The sequence below is a fragment of the Schistocerca cancellata genome, chromosome 5, assembly GCF_023864275.1.
Source record: "Schistocerca cancellata isolate TAMUIC-IGC-003103 chromosome 5, iqSchCanc2.1, whole genome shotgun sequence".
NCBI lineage: Eukaryota > Metazoa > Arthropoda > Insecta > Orthoptera > Acrididae > Schistocerca > Schistocerca cancellata.
The window spans coordinates 316,693,869-316,713,865 of NC_064630.1; the positions used below are offsets into that span (position 1 = coordinate 316,693,869).

Genomic DNA, 19,997 nt, shown 5'->3' on the forward strand with positions numbered 1-19,997 from the left:
CAAGCAGTAAAGGAAACAAAAGAAAAATTCGGAGTAGGTATTAAAATCCATGGAGAAGAAATAAAAACTTTGAGGTTCGCCAATGACATTGTAATTCTGTCAGAGACAGCAAACGACTTGGAAGAGCTGTTGAACGGAATGAATAGTGTCTTGAAAGGAGGATATAAGATGAACACCAACAAAAGCAAAACGAGGATAATGGAATGTAGTCGAATTAAGTCAGGTGATGCAGAGGGAATTAGATTAGGAAATGAGACACTTAAAGTAGTAAAGGAGTTTTGCTATTTGGGGAGCAAAAAACTGATGATGGTCGAAGTAGAGAGGATATAAAATGTAGACTGGCATTGGTGAGGAAAATGTTTCTGAAGAAGAGAAATTTGTTAACATCGAGTATAGATTTAAGTGTCAAGAAGTCATTTCTGAAAGTATTTGTATGGAGTGTAGCCATGTATGGAAGTGAAACATGGACGATAAATAGTTTGGACTAGAAGAGAATAGAAGCTTTCGAAATGTGGTGCTACAGAAGAATGCTGAAGATTAGATGGGTAGATCACATAACTAATGAGGAAGTATTGAATAGGATTGGGGAGAAGAGATATTTGTGGCACAACTTGATCAGAAGAAGGGATCGGTTGGTAGGACATGTTCTGAGGCATCAAGGGATCACCAATTTAGTATTGGAGGGCAGCGTGGAGGGTAAAAATCGTAGAGGGAGACCAAGGGATGAATACACTAAGCAGATTCAGAAGGATGTAGGTTGCAGTAGGTACTGGGAGATGAAGGAGCTTGCACAGGATAGAGTAGCATGGAGAGCTGCATCAAACCAGTCTCAGGATTGAAGGCCACAACAACAAAAATAGTATCAATAATAACTACTATCTTGTACTAATGTTATGACAATAACAGATATCTTAACTTTTACAAGCTTTGTTTTCAAACATATAAAATCAAAGGTAATTTTCTTATCCTATTCTTCATTATTTTTTTGCACTCTAGCTAATAGTTGCTGTGCCAAATGGGGTTTCATATTCTAAGTTTCTCACTTGGACTACAAATTGTAGAATACACACGTTGGTATGTTGTCAGCCATTACATGTATATTATTCATATTTTGCAAAATGTACATTACAAATACATGTTTATAAGCATACTGTGAGTCTCATTTTGTTTCGCCTTCCTGGGCCTCTGACGGGCTTAGTCCGCCAGTGCACATATATTTAGTGAAAAATGGTTGTATTGCAATTTATCTCACTGTATTGCGAGTTTTCACAACTATGAAAACTGTGATCAAGGACAGAAACCAGGCACCATTGGCAATTACCAAAATGGTATAGAGGTGTCACATCTTTCATATATATATATATATACCAAACAAAAGCGCTGGCAGGTCGATAGACACACAAACAAACACAAACATACACACAAAATCTAGCTTTCGCAACCAACGGTTGCCTCGTCAGGAAAGAGGGAAGGAGAAGGAAAGACAAAAGGATATGGGTTTTAAGGGAGAGGGTAAGGAGTCATTCCAATCCCGGGAGCGGAAAGACTTACCTTAGGGGGAAAAAAGGACAGGTATACACTCGCACACACACACATATCCATCCACACATACAAGACACAAGCAGACATTTGTAAAGGCAAAGAGTTTGAGCAGAGATGTCAGTCGGGACGGAAGTACAGAGGCAAAGATGATGTTGAAAGACAGGTGAGGTATGAGCGGCGGCAGATTGAAATTAGGAATTAGCGGAGATTGAGGCCTGGCGGATAGCGAGAAGAGAGGATATGCTGAAGGGCAAGTTCCCATCTCCGGAGTTCTGACAGGTTGGTGTTAGTGGGAAGTATCCAGATAACCCGGACAGTGTAACACTGTGCCAAGATGTGCTGGCCGTGCACCAAGGCATGTTTAGCCACAGGGTGATCCTCATTACCAACAAACACTGTCTGCCTGTGTCCATTCATGCGAATGGACAGTTTGTTGCTGGTCATTCCCACATAGAACGCTTCACAGTGTAGGCAGGTCAGTTGGTAAATCACGTGGGTGCTTTCACACGTGGCTCTGCCTTTGATCGTGTACACCTTCCGGGTTACAGGACTGGAATAGGTGGTGGTGGGAGGGTGCATGGGACAGGTTTTACACCGGGGACGGTTACAGGGGTAGGAGCCAGAGGGTAGGGAAGGTGGTTTGGGGATTTCATAGGGATGAACTAAGAGGTTACGAAGGTTGGGTGGACGGCGGAAAGACACTCTTGGTGGAGTGGGGAGGATTTCATGAAGGATGGATCTCATTTCAGGGCAGGATTTGAGGAAGTCGTATCCCTGCTGGAGAGCCACATTCAGAATCTGATCCAGTCCCGGAAAGTATCCTGTCACAAGTGGGGCACTTTTGGGGTTCTTCTGTGGAGGGTTCCGGGTTTGAGGAGATGAGGAAGTGGCTCTGGTTATTTGCTTCTGTACCAGGTCGGGAGGGTAGTTACGGGATGCAAAAGCTGTTTTCAGGTTGTTGGTGTAATGGTTCAAGGATTCCGGACTGGAGCAGATTCGTTTGCCACGAAGACCTAGGCTGTAGGGAAGGGACCGTTTGATGTGGAATGGGTGGCAGCTGTCATAATGGAGGTACTGTTGCTTGTTGGTGGGTTTGATGTGGACGGACGTGTGAAGCTGGCCATTGGACAGGTGGAGGTCAACGTCAAGGAAAGTGGCATGGGATTTAGAGTAGGACCAGGTGAATCCGATGGAACCAAAGGAGTTGAGGTTGGAGAGGAAATTCTGGAGTTCTTCTTCACTGTGAAACCAGATCATGAAAATGTCATCAATAAATCTGTACCAAACTTTGGGTTGGCAGGCCTGGGTAACCAAGAAGGCTTCCTCTAAGCGACCCATGAATAGGTTGGTGTACGAGGGGGCCATCCTGGTACCCATGGCTGTTCCCTTTAATTGTTGGTATGTCTGGCCTTCAAAAGTGAAGAAGTTGTGGGTCAGGATGAAGCTGGCTAAGGTAATGAGGAAAGAGGTTTTAGGTAGGGCGGCAGGTGATCGGCGTGAAAGGAAGTGCTCCATCGCAGCGAGGCCCTGGACATGCGGAATATTTGTGTATAAGGAAGTGGCATCAATGGTTACAAGGATGGTTTCCGGGGGTAACAGACTGGGTAGGGATTCCAGGCGTTCGAGAAAGTGGTTGGTGTCTTTGATGAAGGATGGGAGACTGCATGTAATGGGTTGAAGGTGTTGATCTACGTAGGCAGAGATGCGTTCTGTGGGGGCTTGGTAACCAGCTACAATGGGACGGCCGGGATGATTGGGTTTGTGAATTTTGGGAAGAAGGTAGAAGGTAGGGGTGCGGGGTGTTGGTGGGGTCAGGAGGTTGATGGAGTCAGGTGAAAGGTTTTGTAGGGGGCCTAAGGTTCTGATGATTCCTTGAAGCTCTGCCTGGACATCAGGAATGGGATTACCATGGCAAACTTTGTAAGTGGTGTTGTCTGAAAGCTGACGCAGTCCCTCAGCCACATACTCCCGACGATCAAGTACCACAGTCGTGGAACCCTTGTCCGCCGGAAGAATGACGATGGATTGGTCAGCCTTCAGATCACGCATAGCTTGGGCTTCAGCAGTGGTGATGTTGGGAGTAGGATTAAGGTTTTTTAAGAAGGATTGAGAGGCAAGGCTGGAAGTCAGAAATTCCTGGAAGGTTAGGAGAGGGTGATTTTGAGGAAGAGGAGGTGGGTCCCGCTGTGACGGAGGACGGAACTGTTCCAGGCATGGTTCAATTTGGATAGTATCTTGGGGAGTTGGATCATTAGGAGTAGGATTAGGATCATTTTTCTTCGTGGCAAAGTGATATCACTTTGCCACGAAGAAAAATGATCCTAATCCTACTCCTAATGATCCAACTCCCCAAGATACTATCCAAATTGAACCATGCCTGGAACAGTTCCGTCCTCCGTCACAGCGGGACCCACCTCCTCTTCCTCAAAATCACCCTCTCCTAACCTTCCAGGAATTTCTGACTTCCAGCCTTGCCTCTCAATCCTTCTTAAAAAACCTTAATCCTACTCCCAACATCACCACTGCTGAAGCCCAAGCTATGCGTGATCTGAAGGCTGACCAATCCATCGTCATTCTTCCGGCGGACAAGGGTTCCACGACTGTGGTACTTGATCGTCGGGAGTATGTGGCTGAGGGACTGCGTCAGCTTTCAGACAACACCACTTACAAAGTTTGCCATGGTAATCCCATTCCTGATGTCCAGGCAGAGCTTCAAGGAATCATCAGAACCTTAGGCCCCCTACAAAACCTTTCACCTGACTCCATCAACCTCCTGACCCCACCAACACCCCGCACCCCTACCTTCTACCTTCTTCCCAAAATTCACAAACCCAATCATCCCGGCCGTCCCATTGTAGCTGGTTACCAAGCCCCCACAGAACGCATCTCTGCCTACGTAGATCAACACCTTCAACCCATTACATGCAGTCTCCCATCCTTCATCAAAGACACCAACCACTTTCTCGAACGCCTGGAATCCCTACCCAGTCTGTTACCCCCGGAAACCATCCTTGTAACCATTGATGCCACTTCCTTATACACAAATATTCCGCATGTCCAGGGCCTCGCTGCGATGGAGCACTTCCTTTCACGCCGATCACCTGCCGCCCTACCTAAAACCTCTTTCCTCATTACCTTAGCCAGCTTCATCCTGACCCACAACTTCTTCACTTTTGAAGGCCAGACATACCAACAATTAAAGGGAACAGCCATGGGTACCAGGATGGCCCCCTCGTACACCAACCTATTCATGGGTCGCTTAGAGGAAGCCTTCTTGGTTACCCAGGCCTGCCAACCCAAAGTTTGGTACAGATTTATTGATGACATTTTCATGATCTGGTTTCACAGTGAAGAAGAACTCCAGAATTTCCTCTCCAACCTCAACTCCTTTGGTTCCATCGGATTCACCTGGTCCTACTCTAAATCCCATGCCACTTTCCTTGACGTTGACCTCCACCTGTCCAATGGCCAGCTTCACACGTCCGTCCACATCAAACCCACCAACAAGCAACAGTACCTCCATTATGACAGCTGCCACCCATTCCACATCAAACGGTCCCTTCCCTACAGCCTAGGTCTTCGTGGCAAACGAATCTGCTCCAGTCCGGAATCCTTGAACCATTACACCAACAACCTGAAAACAGCTTTTGCATCCCGTAACTACCCTCCCGACCTGGTACAGAAGCAAATAACCAGAGCCACTTCCTCATCTCCTCAAACCCGGAACCCTCCACAGAAGAACCCCAAAAGTGCCCCACTTGTGACAGGATACTTTCCGGGACTGGATCAGATTCTGAATGTGGCTCTCCAGCAGGGATACGACTTCCTCAAATCCTGCCCTGAAATGAGATCCATCCTTCATGAAATCCTCCCCACTCCACCAAGAGTGTCTTTCCGCCGTCCACCCAACCTTCGTAACCTCTTAGTTCATCCCTATGAAATCCCCAAACCACCTTCCCTACCCTCTGGCTCCTACCCCTGTAACCGTCCCCGGTGTAAAACCTGTCCCATGCACCCTCCCACCACCACCTATTCCAGTCCTGTAACCCGGAAGGTGTACACGATCAAAGGCAGAGCCACGTGTGAAAGCACCCACGTGATTTACCAACTGACCTGCCTACACTGTGAAGCGTTCTATGTGGGAATGACCAGCAACAAACTGTCCATTCGCATGAATGGACACAGGCAGACAGTGTTTGTTGGTAATGAGGATCACCCTGTGGCTAAACATGCCTTGGTGCACGGCCAGCACATCTTGGCACAGTGTTACACCGTCCGGGTTATCTGGATACTTCCCACTAACACCAACCTGTCAGAACTCCGGAGATGGGAACTTGCCCTTCAGCATATCCTCTCTTCTCGCTATCCGCCAGGCCTCAATCTCCGCTAATTTCAATCTGCCGCCGCTCATACCTCACCTGTCTTTCAACATCATCTTTGCCTCTGTACTTCCGTCCCGACTGACATCTCTGCTCAAACTCTTTGCCTTTACAAATGTCTGCTTGTGTCTTGTATGTGTGGATGGATATGTGTGTGTGTGTGCGAGTGTATACCTGTCCTTTTTTCCCCCTAAGGTAAGTCTTTCCGCTCCCGGGATTGGAATGACTCCTTACCCTCTCCCTTAAAACCCATATCCTTTTGTCTTTCCTTCTCCTTCCCTCTTTCCTGACGAGGCAACCGTTGGTTGCGAAAGCTAGATTTTGTGTGTATGTTTGTGTTTGTTTGTGTGTCTATCGACCTGCCAGCGCTTTTGTTTGGTAAGTCTCATCATCTTTCTTTTTAAATATATTTTTCCCACGTGGAATGTTTCCCTCTATTATATATATATATATATATATATATATATATATATATATATATATATATAAAATAAAAAAAAGGGGGGTCGGTATTCTACACACAACATACAAGTGGGAGTGCAATAAAATAAAGTATAAATTCTCTGGCTCTTCCACAGACAATGTGGGATATATGTGCCCACTTTATTGTATTTTAATATACTGTCACAAGAGGGCCAAGCAGAAGAGAATAATTTTTTGCATAGTATCTCTAAACAAATTGTCAAAAGTTTCACTGTCCATTCTAAGAAAGTTGGTGTAATCGTCATTCTAAGAGTGTAGCATTTCCTTTAACAGGTTTTTATGTTTTTACTTCTTTTAAACCATTTCCTGGAACAGCACTGTCTTCCTTCAAGCACAGTGCCAGAGTCAAACATCAGACGTGTTTTATCTGCATTTATAGCCATACCCCCTAGTGTCAAAATACAGCATTCGCAAACAGCATTGCTTTAAGTTTGAGTTTAAATTGACAAACTTTGTTGGTACCCATACACGCTTTGACAAATCCGAGGCTAAGTAAGAGCACATTTGACCAACAAGTTTCATCTTTTATGAGGGCCTTAATGGTATCCCCTCCTGATGTATACCTTGATATGGAGTATTGTCCATGATAAATTAAGATGAAAGATTCAGCAGCAGAGTTTGTTCAAACCTTCTAAGAATAGTGATTTCATCACCCACGGTAACCACTTTGAGTTGATCTTGCCTGGAACAATACTTGGGATAACACTCCTGAAACCCTCCATTCATGACAAATTTTCACAAGGAATTTCACCACATGGTAGCAAGCAATACAGGCCATCTTTCTGCACTTGATATACTATCTTCCAAGGACATGTGTGGATATCAGTGCCAACTTTTCTGATACTTTCTCCTGCACCACAAAACTTGACAGCTATTGCGCAATGACCACCTGGTCTAACAATAAAATTTTATATATATGTGATGTCTGTTCTTTTGGATATATCCAAATGCACTTCATATATCCAGATGCACTACATTAGAAGTATGCAGATAAGTTTAGAACTTGGGTCTACCAAAGGCAAGCTAGGGTAGTCCATGCAATTGCAATGAACCACTGTGTTCGGTTGGCTTAGTGGTCAGAGCACATGCCTAGTGAGCAGGAGACTCCAGTTCCGTTCCTGGTCCGGCACAAATTTTCAACTTTTCCCATTGATATAAATCAATGCCCACTCACCCACAGCCAATGTCTGTAATTCTTCTGTGTAACAAAAGTTTGGCGCTTTAAGTTTTCATCCCCCCCCCCCTTGGAAATCTATTCTCATTGCTGCTACATCATCTCTCTCTCTTAATGTATGCAGAAGTTCGCACAAACTTGTACAACAACCTGGACCATGTATGTCATTCCACAGCATTATCAGTACTGTCTCTTATGATTCACTTTGCAAAACTAGCTTTTCTGCATGTTCTCAACCTGTAAGTCATTTAAAAAGAGAAGGGGGGGGGGGGGGAGAGGGAGAGAGAGAGAGAGAGAGAGAGAGAGAGAGAGAGAGAGAGAGAGAGAGAGAGAGAGAGAGAGAGAGTGTTTTTAATGCTCACAAGAATATATGAGTTTTGAAAAATTACTTTACACCCTTTTTACCTGAAACACGTTTCAGTGTGTGTCAACTTGCTTTATCATTCAACAACCTTTGCTATTATTTTTCTGTCATCTTGTGAATTGTGGACTTCATTCTCTGAAGAGGAGTGGTATGTGATGCCTGCTATTGACCAGCATCTTTGTACAAGTATCAACAGTCATTTTTCCCCTCATAATATTCAAACAACACTAAGAAATGATAGACAACCTGAACAAATTCACTAACTTCATTACCGTACCATTAAAATGTTTTAAACAGTGGCAGAGCACATCTATTGGTTGCCAAAAGACTAGATTACTTTTTCCTAATCTAGTTTCTCAAGTGCCACAGTAAAAGTAAAAAAAATAATATTTGTGTCACGATCTTGCAGAAAATATTTTGTAACTGCGATAACTACACAATCTGCACTGGATAGCTAGAATCATATTTTTATGAACAATTTGTAATGAAACCGTAGCCACATATAACAATGCCAAGATCCATAAATTTCCATTGAAGGTTTAATACATTAAACATTTATGCATTTCTCTATCCGTTAACTTTACCCTTTACAGATGCTCAACAAGAAACATAAGTAAAGATCACCACTGACTGCCACTGACCTATTACCATGAGTAACTTCTCCAATACCCATGTTCATTTCTGAAAGTTGCAAAAGAAACAGTACGCACATAATATTTCCTACTTATTTACTTCTGTCACATTACACTGATGAACTCCTGAAATTTCAGCATGCAGTACTCACATTACTTACAATAAATAATCTTGTTTGCTCTCACTACAGATAACTTTAATTACATTCTGTAATACTGCCTCCAACAGCAATGGTGTGTTTTCTTGTAAAGCAGTTGATTTTAACCGCTTACACGTTTGCTCATATGTTATGTCGTGTTGAGATTTCTATAAATGCACCATTTGCTCCTCTGTTATCCCACTGATATTGATCTATGACTGAGGTGGATGTTTTGCTCAAGAATGCCATAATTTTTTTATCGGTTGAAATTTATATAGATCTTTGTCAGTGTATGTTGTACACTATCACTTGCAGTCTATCCACATTTTTTCTGAAGTATTACTTGATCATAGGTTTTAATATTCCATCAATGACTAGGTCATTAAAGATTGAGAGTAGCTTAGATTTAGAACGGATGGCAGAAGGAAATTGACCATGTCCTTTCAAAATAATCATCCCTGCATTTGCCTTAAGCAAATTAAGGACATTACAGTAAAGCAATATCAGGCCACCCAGATGATAATTTGAACTCCCTCTCTCCGCAGTACAAGTTCAGCAGCTTATCACTGTTCAAGCATGCTCAGTTTGAGCACAGAGTAGTGTGTTTGAGTAACTGTAGTTATCCAAGAGGGAGTCAGGTTCTTGGTAAATAACCAATATGGATGTTAAGTAGTTTGTAAATACCTCCAGTGCCAAAGAAGAAAATACCAACTGAAAACATGAAAATTCTGGAGGCCTCAAAGTGGCAACCCCACCATGCTGTGTGCACTAGTTAGTTACATGATCCATTGATCAAACTGTCAGTAACCATTATGATGTGGAACATATCAAGTGCATAAGAAATGCACAAATGAATCAAGATTCTCTCTTTTTTTCTATCCCCATTCCCTTAAACAGCACAAAATTCCTATTTTAGACCTGTGGATTCATTTATTCCTATTCAAGAATTCATCTGTGATACGGAAGTTGTTGTCAATGAGATATGATTTCAATTTATTTTTGAAACTATTACTACTGTCTGTCAGACATTTTATTTCATTTTGTAATTTATTAAAAGTTTTACAGCAGCATACTTTACCCCTTTCTGTGTCAGATATATGTTAAGTAGAGGATAGTGTAAGTCTGTCTTACTTGTGGTATTATGATCATGAATGTAACTGTTTTTAAGCTGGTCCATGTTGTTGAGAACAAATTTCATTACTGAGTAAATGTACTGTGAGGCTGTTGTAAGAATTCCTGACCTTTTAACAGATGCCTGCAAGATGTGTGACTATGAGCCCCACACATTATTCTAACCAAATCCTTTTGAATCGTCAGTACTTTTTGACTAAGTGCTGAGTTGCCCCAAAATATTATTCTGCTTGACATCAGAGTGTGAAAGTATGCGAAGTATGTTAGCTTAATAATTTCTATATCCTCAAAATTGGCAATTATTCTGACAGCAAAAGTTGCTGAGCCTAGTCACACTAGGAGATCCAAAATATGAATTTTTTCCAATTAAGATTCTCATCTACAGGGTGAGGCATAATAAACAGCGATTTTTAAAAGGCTGTTAAGTAAAAACACTTTGTTAAAATTTTTTATTTCGTGATCTTAAAATACACGGAAAAGCATTTTCTACAATAGTAAAACATCGGTTATTTTTTTAGGATAACTCCAGTAAGATGGCATCCATTTTGACGCACACATTCCTCCAGCCGGACCTTGAAGTGACTCATAATATTGTGCAGCAACGCCAGTGGGATTTGAACAACTTCTTGTTAGATCCACTCTTTCAGAGCTTCAACTGTTCGAGGAGGGGTATCTTGTTAACTTTGCATCACATGTTGTGAGGTACGGTGAACGACAGAGCCATGTAAAATCCCCATTTCGGGAGATGATTTGGAAACAAAGAATTGACAATATTCATGCTTATTCGAGCAATGTGGGAGGTTGCTCCCTCCTGCTGAAAAAACATATCATTCACTTTGTAGTGTGCAAGTTGTGGAGTAAGAAAGTTATCCAACATGTCTGCATCTCTCTGCAAAATCACTGTTACAGCATTTTCAAGGCTATCTTCAAAAAAGTATTGCCCTATTATTCCTAATGAAGACTTGGTGCAAAACAAGTAACTTTTGTGGAGTGCAACAATTGCCGATTCAATTCTCTAGTATTAACATCACTCCAAAATTGAAAGTTCTGCTTGTTCACATGACTGTAGAGATGGAAGTGAGCTTCATCACTCATCCACAAAAGGTTTACAATGTCCTCGTCTTGATTAAACATGTCCAAAAATTCTAAGCAGAACTGTCTTTGGCTATCAAGCTGTTTCCTTAAGGGCCTGAACTATTTGGATTTTGTAGGGTGAAAGTACAAATCTTGGTGTAAAATTGTTCTTACCTTTCTGTTTGAAATCCCAAGTGTATCACTGTGCTGATGAGCTGAGCCCTAAGGGCTTCTCTCAATGGCAATTCTTACACGTTCAATGTTTTCAGGTGTGTGCACAGTTTTTGCTCTCCCAGTTTTCTTCTTTGTTGTTGATGCCATCTCCTCAAAGTTCTCAACCCACTTTTTAATTGCTCAGGCAGATGGCACCAGCCGATTCTGATTAATGTTGAAGTAGTTGTGGAATGCATGACGTGCTACCTGGTATGAACTACCATTTTGATAAAATGCTGTGGTGTCTGGCACTCCATTACCACTAAATGCTATTTTGCGCCAAACGTAACAGACACTATCCCTTTCACCTCTCAGACGCAGCTTGATTCGCACACTTTTTAAAATTGCTCAGTATTGTGCCTCACTCTGTACATGTATATCCACAAAACTTGGTATGTCCTACCCTGGATACTGACTTCTGTTGATGCGTTATATTTATTGAAGGAACTTTACTCCTTACAGCAGACAATTGGATCAGTACCCCCTCTTATGGGGGCCTTTATACAACATATTTTTATATACAGCCTTAGTTAAGGGGTGCATACTACAGTTAAAGAAAGTAAAAAGGAAATCTGGACCATTTTCAATATCAGAATCTATAAGCAGCCACAAACAAGAGATCCGTGTACGGTGATAATTTACAGTATCTTTCTAAATCTGATATCAATTAACTGCTGTAAAGAGAGACAAAATAGAACTGAAAGCAAACTTATATTTCAGAAAGAGTAGGCAAAATATTTTGTGCCAGAATTTCATTTGTATACATAGCATAATAGCAAGTAATATATAAATTTAAGGCCACTTACAGTGTTCATCATATACATTAATATTAGATAAAAACCATTTAAATTTTAGAAATATGACAGTAAAAAAAGGAAACATGATTGATTATATTTTTCCCTTCTCTATGAATGGATAACAACAAGTATACAACCCATAATACAACAAGTAAACAATGATTATTATTTTATATCTGAAATAGCACCAGCGTGTTTTCTTCACAAGTTATCAAATTTTATACATATAGGAAGCAAAATTCATTGTAAATCAATATACCACTCAAGCTAGCAAAGTGAAGTAATATGTTTAATTAAAGCTCAATAAATTAGCTTTATCCAGGTTAGCCTGTAATTTCCAGATAAACAGCAATCATTATAACATTATGTGATACTGCTCAGCCAAAATTTCTGCATTAAACATATCTCAAGTGGGCTGATACAGAAATACTGTAGCACATTCTATGTAAGGTGTTGTATTTTTACATCAAATAATGAAAATGCAATTTCACCATACAATACAGTTACTACGTAAAAAAGCTCAACTTGTTAATTACATCACTTTATCGCATAATTTTATGGTACTTCGATTAAAACTGCATGCTGGACTGGTTCTTGAACCCAGAATATTTCTTCCAGGAGTGCTAGTCCAGCAATGTAAGCAGGAGATCTGTGAATTTTGGAAAATAGGAAAAAGGTCTTGGCAGAACAGAGGCTATGAAGACAAATCGTGAGTCATGCCCAGGTATTTCAGATGGTAGGGGCATTTCTTGCTAAAGGCAGGATTCCAGGTTTGAACCCCAGACCCAGCACACCGTTTCAACCTCTCAAGAAGTTTCAAAACAGAGCACACACAACTACGGAGCAAAATATTCATTCAGGATACAGTTTTCCTTACATACAATGAAGAATTAACACAGAATGCTGAGCACCCAAATAACTGATCTTAATTGAGAGGAAAAAACCAGAAAACTCATTAAAATGTGACAAAAGATAATTATTTGTGCCTGCACATGCACTCAAGCACAAGACATGAGTACCGTTACACCTACTGTGAGAGGACACATTAAATTAAAGACTATAACATTATTGCAAGGGCAGGAGACAGAGGGAGGGGATGCAGAGAGAAGTGCACACATGCAACAATACAAATAGATTTTCTGGGGGAAATGTTGCCGATATTCTTCCCTGTGTGAAATTAATACCAAAAGAACAACACCTTTTTTACTAAATAAGATTAAATTGTCATTTGTGTCAGAAACACAATACCAGCATGAATTCAAACCATTTCCACAAATATTAATATACTAAAATGGTGGCAAACTGTATTGGAAGTGATAGAATTGGATTAAGTGGCCACCTTTCAAAGCACTCATGCTAGTGGCAAAAATTTTCAAAATCTTAAATTTGAACACATACAACTTCCTATACTATCGAGTAAACACAGTGTATAGCTTTGTGGTGGCTTCCATCAACTTTTCCCAAAGGTTATCTATAAATTCATTCCAAAGATGGAACTGCTCAAAGTGGTTAATAGAAGTGGAAGAGAAAGGTCAAAGTTCTACAACTTATATGTAGAGGTAGGAAGGTTATGTGCAGTACTGTGGCAGCACTTGCACCATGTGCTCACATTTGTCAAAATCAGAGCAATTGTGTGTCACTGCACTGATTAGGGTATAAGAGCTTTGTGGATAGCTGTTGTGATCTACATTGCTACAAAAATTTATGTTTGTGAGCTTTGACTACTTCTCTCTTTCCCATCTGTTATTAAACATAAAAGAAAATTATTTGTTCGCACTTTAATTCAGTAATTCTGAGTGATGAAAACTGTGTAATATTTCATAGAGGATGTGCAATATTTCACAGAGGATGAAGATAATATTTGTTGCAACATTTGTGATTGAAATTTTCTGTATGTTGCGAATAGCACAGTGGGATTGATTCACCACAAACTTACACAATATATTGAGTTACAAAAAAACTTTCATTTGTAGATATTTGCATGTCCTCATGTAAGGCAATTCAGGCAAAATATTCAGGTAAGTATTTTTATAACGAAGTATTGCTTTTGAGACATATGTAAATTTGTTATTTCCCTCCTAAGGAAAAAAAAGTAGCATCAAGACTGAATACACTGCCAGTGTTTGATCATGATCTATGTAAAACCCATCACTCAAATTCAAAAATGCAATCCCAATTGTTTCATAACATGTAAATATTTATCTTTATGAATGTCAAGCAAGTAAAAGCACAAAAAAATTGCAGTATATCTGACACTGTGTGAACTCTTCTTTAAGTACATATTAACGTACAAAATTATTATTTGACATCAACTGCAATGATAATAGTTAAGCAGAAGTCCCTAAAAATCCTGCATCAGAATAAAATCCACTATAACAACATTTAGTGAACTATAATGGTCTTACTACAAGCTCACTTTGCTGCATAGGCTGCAGTGTGATGCCTTGTGTACTTATTTCACACAGATTTTTAAGAGAGCACAGTTCCATGGGAATGAAATGCCCAAGAAAAAGTCTCAAGCACTTCAAATGAACATAAATGCTATTTCTATTGGAGTGTACAATCTTGGAATGTACAATGTTCCATGGACACTGAAACCTTTAGGAAAGAGGTGATCAGTTTTGGGTTAAGTACAACTACACACAAGAAAGGGAGATACTACTGGTCTGGCAACAATAAATTCATACAATTAAAATATGCAAACTATGCAGATACATGAACGACCAAGTGACTTAAACAGAGAGGTAGAGGGAGGGGGAGCTATGAGAGGACACAAACCCATAATTTAACAGTATACAGTGTTTTCACAACTATAAAAATGGGTCAAACTTACAAGCTGCAGAAAATGCAGGACATGAGCAACAATAGTCTAACATGTAAGTGAGTAGGGGAAAAGATGGGGAGGATAGAGGATAAGCTTGAACTTTTAATGAATTTTTCATAAGACGTGAAGGCATACATGAAATACGACAGTATCTTGCTTCATCACATGTGGAGAAATTGAAAAATTAAGATGGGTAGTCTCATGTTAGATGTATTTGAGTGCAGTTAATCACTTAGTGTCATTACTTTCCTTTAGTGGTTACACGGAATAAAAATGCTTACATTTTACTACAGGATTCACTCTTTCTGTTTTAATTCATATTATTTGTCAACATTTGTCAAGATACAGCATAGGAACTGTACATATTCAGCACATTCTGTGAAACATGTATACCAAAAATATTTTGTAAAAGCCATGTGACTAGGGCCTCCCATCGGGTAGACCACTCGCCTTGTGCAAGTCTTTCGATTTGATGCCACTTCGGCAACTTGCGCGTTGATGGGGAAGAAATGATGATTAGGACAACACAACACTCAGTCCCTGAGCGGAGAAAATCTTCGACCCAGCTGGGAATTGAACCCGGGCCCTTAGGTTTGACATTAAGTCACGTTGACCTTTCAGCTACCGATGGCGGACAGCAAAAATATTATAAACAGTGCGTGATAAGCATTACCTGAATGTGCAAGAATTAGATTTCATTCATTGAGGACTCAGCTCTTATAGACCTTTATTTTATGCAGCTGATATGTTATCTCAAAATTAAAATCAAAGAAAACTACTCTCAACATTTCTGAAAAATGATATAGTATTCACAACAACCTATGAACATGTGTCCCTGCAGAATTTGAGGTATATGAGCACGAGTAGGTATGTTACTGTGTATTTGTGTAGCTCCCACAGTTTGTACAAACATTAAGATATGCCATACAACTTACTGTCTGTTTTACATTAAACATTACTTTCATAAGGAAGTGACAGCCATTTGAATTTCACAGTTTAAATGGTAAAACTACCGAAAACAACTTATTTCAATAGGATTTTGATTTTCTGGATAGTTTAACTGTAAGACAGAGAAAATTAAATTGCTAAAACAATAAAAGACAATTTGAGTTAGTCATGAAAACTTACGTCATGCATAAAATACAGAACTTGGAAGCCCATAAAAGCTAAAATACAGTTACAAGAACAATTACCATAATATAAATGAGTAAAAGATATTTACGGGTTAAATAACATGTGTTTCCACCAAGATGTCTCCAGTGCAGTCTTTATGATGAAACAGATGTGTGTGCATTCATTAAGTATTCCATATCTTGCAAATCCAAATCTTTAAAAGACAAAAATGTGGTAAATACTAAATTTCAATCTCTAAAACAATCTTATCAGCTTTTTTTCAATTGTGCTGCAAAGACTGACAACTGTTAATAAATGCTGCTGAATGAGATTTAATTAAAACTGAACAAGAGTTCTTCATAAATCATTGCACATTACAATGGAAACTACCTAGAACCAACTACTGTTACCATAATTGTGGCCAATAAGCCCTCATTTCATTTTGTGTTATTTATGAAAGAGAATACCAAGTTATAAGGCTATACTATATACATACAGTATTACTTCTCTTAACAGAATATTCACACTCTGTTGTTTTATTTTAATGTGTTTAAAAATGAGCCATTAACATATGAGCAAAATAGTTACAATACCACAAACTATTCTTGCTAAGTAAATACCAAGATGAACACAAAATCTATATAATATATAAAGATAATTATGAAAAAGCCATACACACATGAGCAGAATCAACCGTTAGCCCAACAGTATGTCAACCCCCACATCAAATGACACATATAAATATGTTATGGAAAGGATAGAGTGCTACTCGCCATACAGAAGAGGCACTGAGTCACCATCACAGGGAAAAGACTGCTATACAAGCTATCAGCCAGAGGGCCTTCTTCTTAAGTACAGACACACACACACACACACACACACACACACACACACACACACACACACACACACACACACACACACACACACACACACACAGAGAGAGAGAGAGAGAGAGAGAGAGAGAGAGAGAGAGAGAGAGAGAGAGAGAGAGAGAGAGAGAATTTTCTTCTTTGAAACTAGGTCTTTTGTCCACAAGCTTGTATAGCAGTCTTTTTGTTGTGCCTGTCTGTGACTGTCTCCTCTATACAGTGATTAGCACTCTATCATTTCCATAATACTGTTGCTATTCCATCCTGGACTTTCCAATGTGTGCATATTCAGGTGTATATGATAAATTAATTTTGCTGATATGAGTCCTTGTTACATACTATTTTATTTATACTTCTGCTGCTTCTTTGTGCCTTCCATTTCCCAATTTTCATAGGATTGAGAGTGTTATGGAAGCTCAAAGCTATTATTATTATTATTATTATTATTGAGTGCTGCCCTCTCTATGCTACAACTGTGTTTTATGTGACTGTAGCTTTTCAATCTACCTTCATACGCGCATAAATTAATTAGTATGGACACAATATTTCACACCAAAAAGTAAACAGTATTATATAATGTTAAATGGTTATTTTTAGAATCCATAACAGCCTGATAAAGTAACTTTCAAAACAATGTACACATTACACTAGCAAGAGGGCATGCAGAGCAAGAGATTAAGACAGTCAGGATCCAATAGCTGTGCAAAAGTCACTGGAAGGGTATCCTGAGACAAAAATATGTTTACAGTAATCACAAATCTTTGTGTAGTGGCAAAACAAGGAAATTTACAGTACCATGGATATATTTCATTAGTTCACATATTTTCAAGAGGACAGCAAGTGATATTACCAAAAGGGGACTGCAATCACGTGTTTTGCAGGCCACTGTCAAATGTATGTTGGTATACACACTAAAAAGATGGTAGTATTTAGGAGAACAATTTATTATTATTGTGACTTATAAAGAGCTGCCAAATTTTTCATTTATCTATAAGGGGTGAGATCAAGGACATTTTGGAGATGATCACTGCCCAAAGCCAATGAAAGTAGACCCATGACTAAGAACTATGCAACAGCACAGTTCTTAAACAGAGCTGCTGTTAAAGATATAAAAATACTTTTAATCCCAGTGAATATATTTTCTGTGTCAGAGAACTTGCAAACATTCATTTGACAATGATATTTATAAGCAAAGACACCTAAAAACAGCCAAAAGCCTCTACACAAGAACTACTCCATTAGAAACACAGTAAGGAAAAATGGAAACTTCTTATAAAAATATATGGCATCCCAAAATGACAGCTCAACATTAAAAATTACATTCACAGCGATTTTTAATCAGCTTTAAATTTTGTGCTGAAGCATATACTGCTGAAAAACACCAGCAATAAATCTATTATTTAACAGGTACTATTATATGTATATATGTATGTACGTATATATATATATGCTTAGTTATTAATGGTTGCAGTGTCTCACTGAAATGACACTGCAATTCAAAAAGTGTAGTAAAATAGAACTACTATAATGAGTATTGCATTGGTGAGTATTAGAAATTCAATAAGCTTTGTTTATTCATAACTCATGACCCAGAGTCTAGCATTATCGGCGGTAGCGTCCCAGATATGCCTTGCAGTTAGGGCATGTGTGATGAACATCCATACATTCATCAATGCAGCAAGGTATGAGACAACAACCAAGCCAACAGCTGCAAAAAGAAAAAATAATTAGGCAATATACAGCAAGTTTCCTGTAGCCATCGTTATTTCATACATACAAAATAAAGCTATCTTTATTAATATAAAACCTGATGTACTCAACAATGTCCTGGGTGAAATACAAATAATGAAATGAGTACAGATAAACAGTAGAGATGGCGATGTTTATATGATAGTTATTAAACTGTTTAAGAATATTGATTTTTGCCTGATGTTATCAAACCGTGTGCTGTTTGACAAAATAAATGTTCTGGGAAAAAAAGGTTAAATATACCTTAGAAAACAAATGTAATTTTAAGGATGCTATAATTGTGCACCAATCTGGACACACTAAGCTCTGAAAACCCATTCTCACAACCCTTCTTCTTCTTAAATATTCATGAAGAAGAAGAAGAAGAATAATTTGAATTTTAACCTTCTTTATGAGAATTTAGGGTTTTTAGTTACTATGCCGCAGTAAGACACATGCAGCTTCAGATACAACCAATCTAAATTGTTTTAATCACTTTTGAGCCTCAGTGAGACAGAGGATGAGCCCTTACTTATAAACTGGAACAATAAAAGCAACCGCAGTGGGGTAAACTGAAGCACAAAGGGAGAAAACAGATATCCAATACCAAGCTTTATGACCTTTAAAACTTATTACTTTATTACTGGTAAAATGAAGACATTAGAAATGGTGAAAAAAGAGACAAAGAGATTGATGGGAAAAGGAAAAGTCCAGGATATGGACTGGAAATAGCTGTACACTGACAACCAACAACTAATACTAACTGCTCATCACTAAATCATCATCCACAGAAAATCAGGTTTGGTTATAACTCAAACCCATGTCAATTATTATATGGGTGCTTTTATCAAGGCACTATTCTCTTTTAAATGAAACATTTTTTGTTCATATGTGTTGAATGGATTATATTTCCTAGCAATAGCACGTATGTTTTTCAGTGAGTGATAGTAAAACTAGCTTATCCAACTTCTTAATTTCTTCAAGTTCTTATAAACAGCCAAGAAACTTCAGGTATGTACTCCACTGCCACAGCGTCACCACTTACATTCTGACAATGGCCAGGTCAGAATGCAGTGATTTATCATAAATGCCCATGCAGTTTGTTTTCAAGGGTCTTATTGGTTGAAATTTTTGGAACCACCACAAAATGTTTTCTCAAATTGCTGAAATGTTCCCAGCTCCCAGCACTGCATTTAAGTCAAGGTTAAACTTTAAATCGTCTGCAATGGTTCTTATCTGATTCCACACTACTTAGTGGTGGAATACATGTCTCCCAAAATTCGTGAAATATATATATTTTTTTTCATGCCCTGACAGTTAGCAGCACACCCTCAGTCAGTCTCCTTTGAGCATTAGTGGCAATAGTATTGCTGATTTAGTGCACCTCTGTTTTGAGATCACATCATGGCAGATACTTATGTACAATGAAACTTCCTGGCAGATTAAAACTGTGTGCCGGACCGAGACTCAAACTCGGGACCTTTGCCTTTCACGGGCAAGTGCTCTACCAACTGAGCTACCGAAGCACAAC

General features: G+C 39.3%; 1 protein-coding gene across 1 annotated transcript in view; it reads right to left on the minus strand.

The window, feature by feature from the left end:
* Positions 1 to 11,726: 11,726 nt before the first annotated feature.
* The window catches only part of LOC126188004 (LITAF domain-containing protein), a 67,170-nt gene continuing 58,899 nt past the window's right edge, over positions 11,727 to 19,997 (minus strand). The window contains exon 4 of the mRNA XM_049929421.1: positions 11,727 to 18,446. Coding sequence (XP_049785378.1) covers positions 18,341 to 18,446 — 106 coding nt within the window. The 3' untranslated portion in view covers positions 11,727 to 18,340. The remainder of the gene's footprint in view (positions 18,447 to 19,997) is intronic.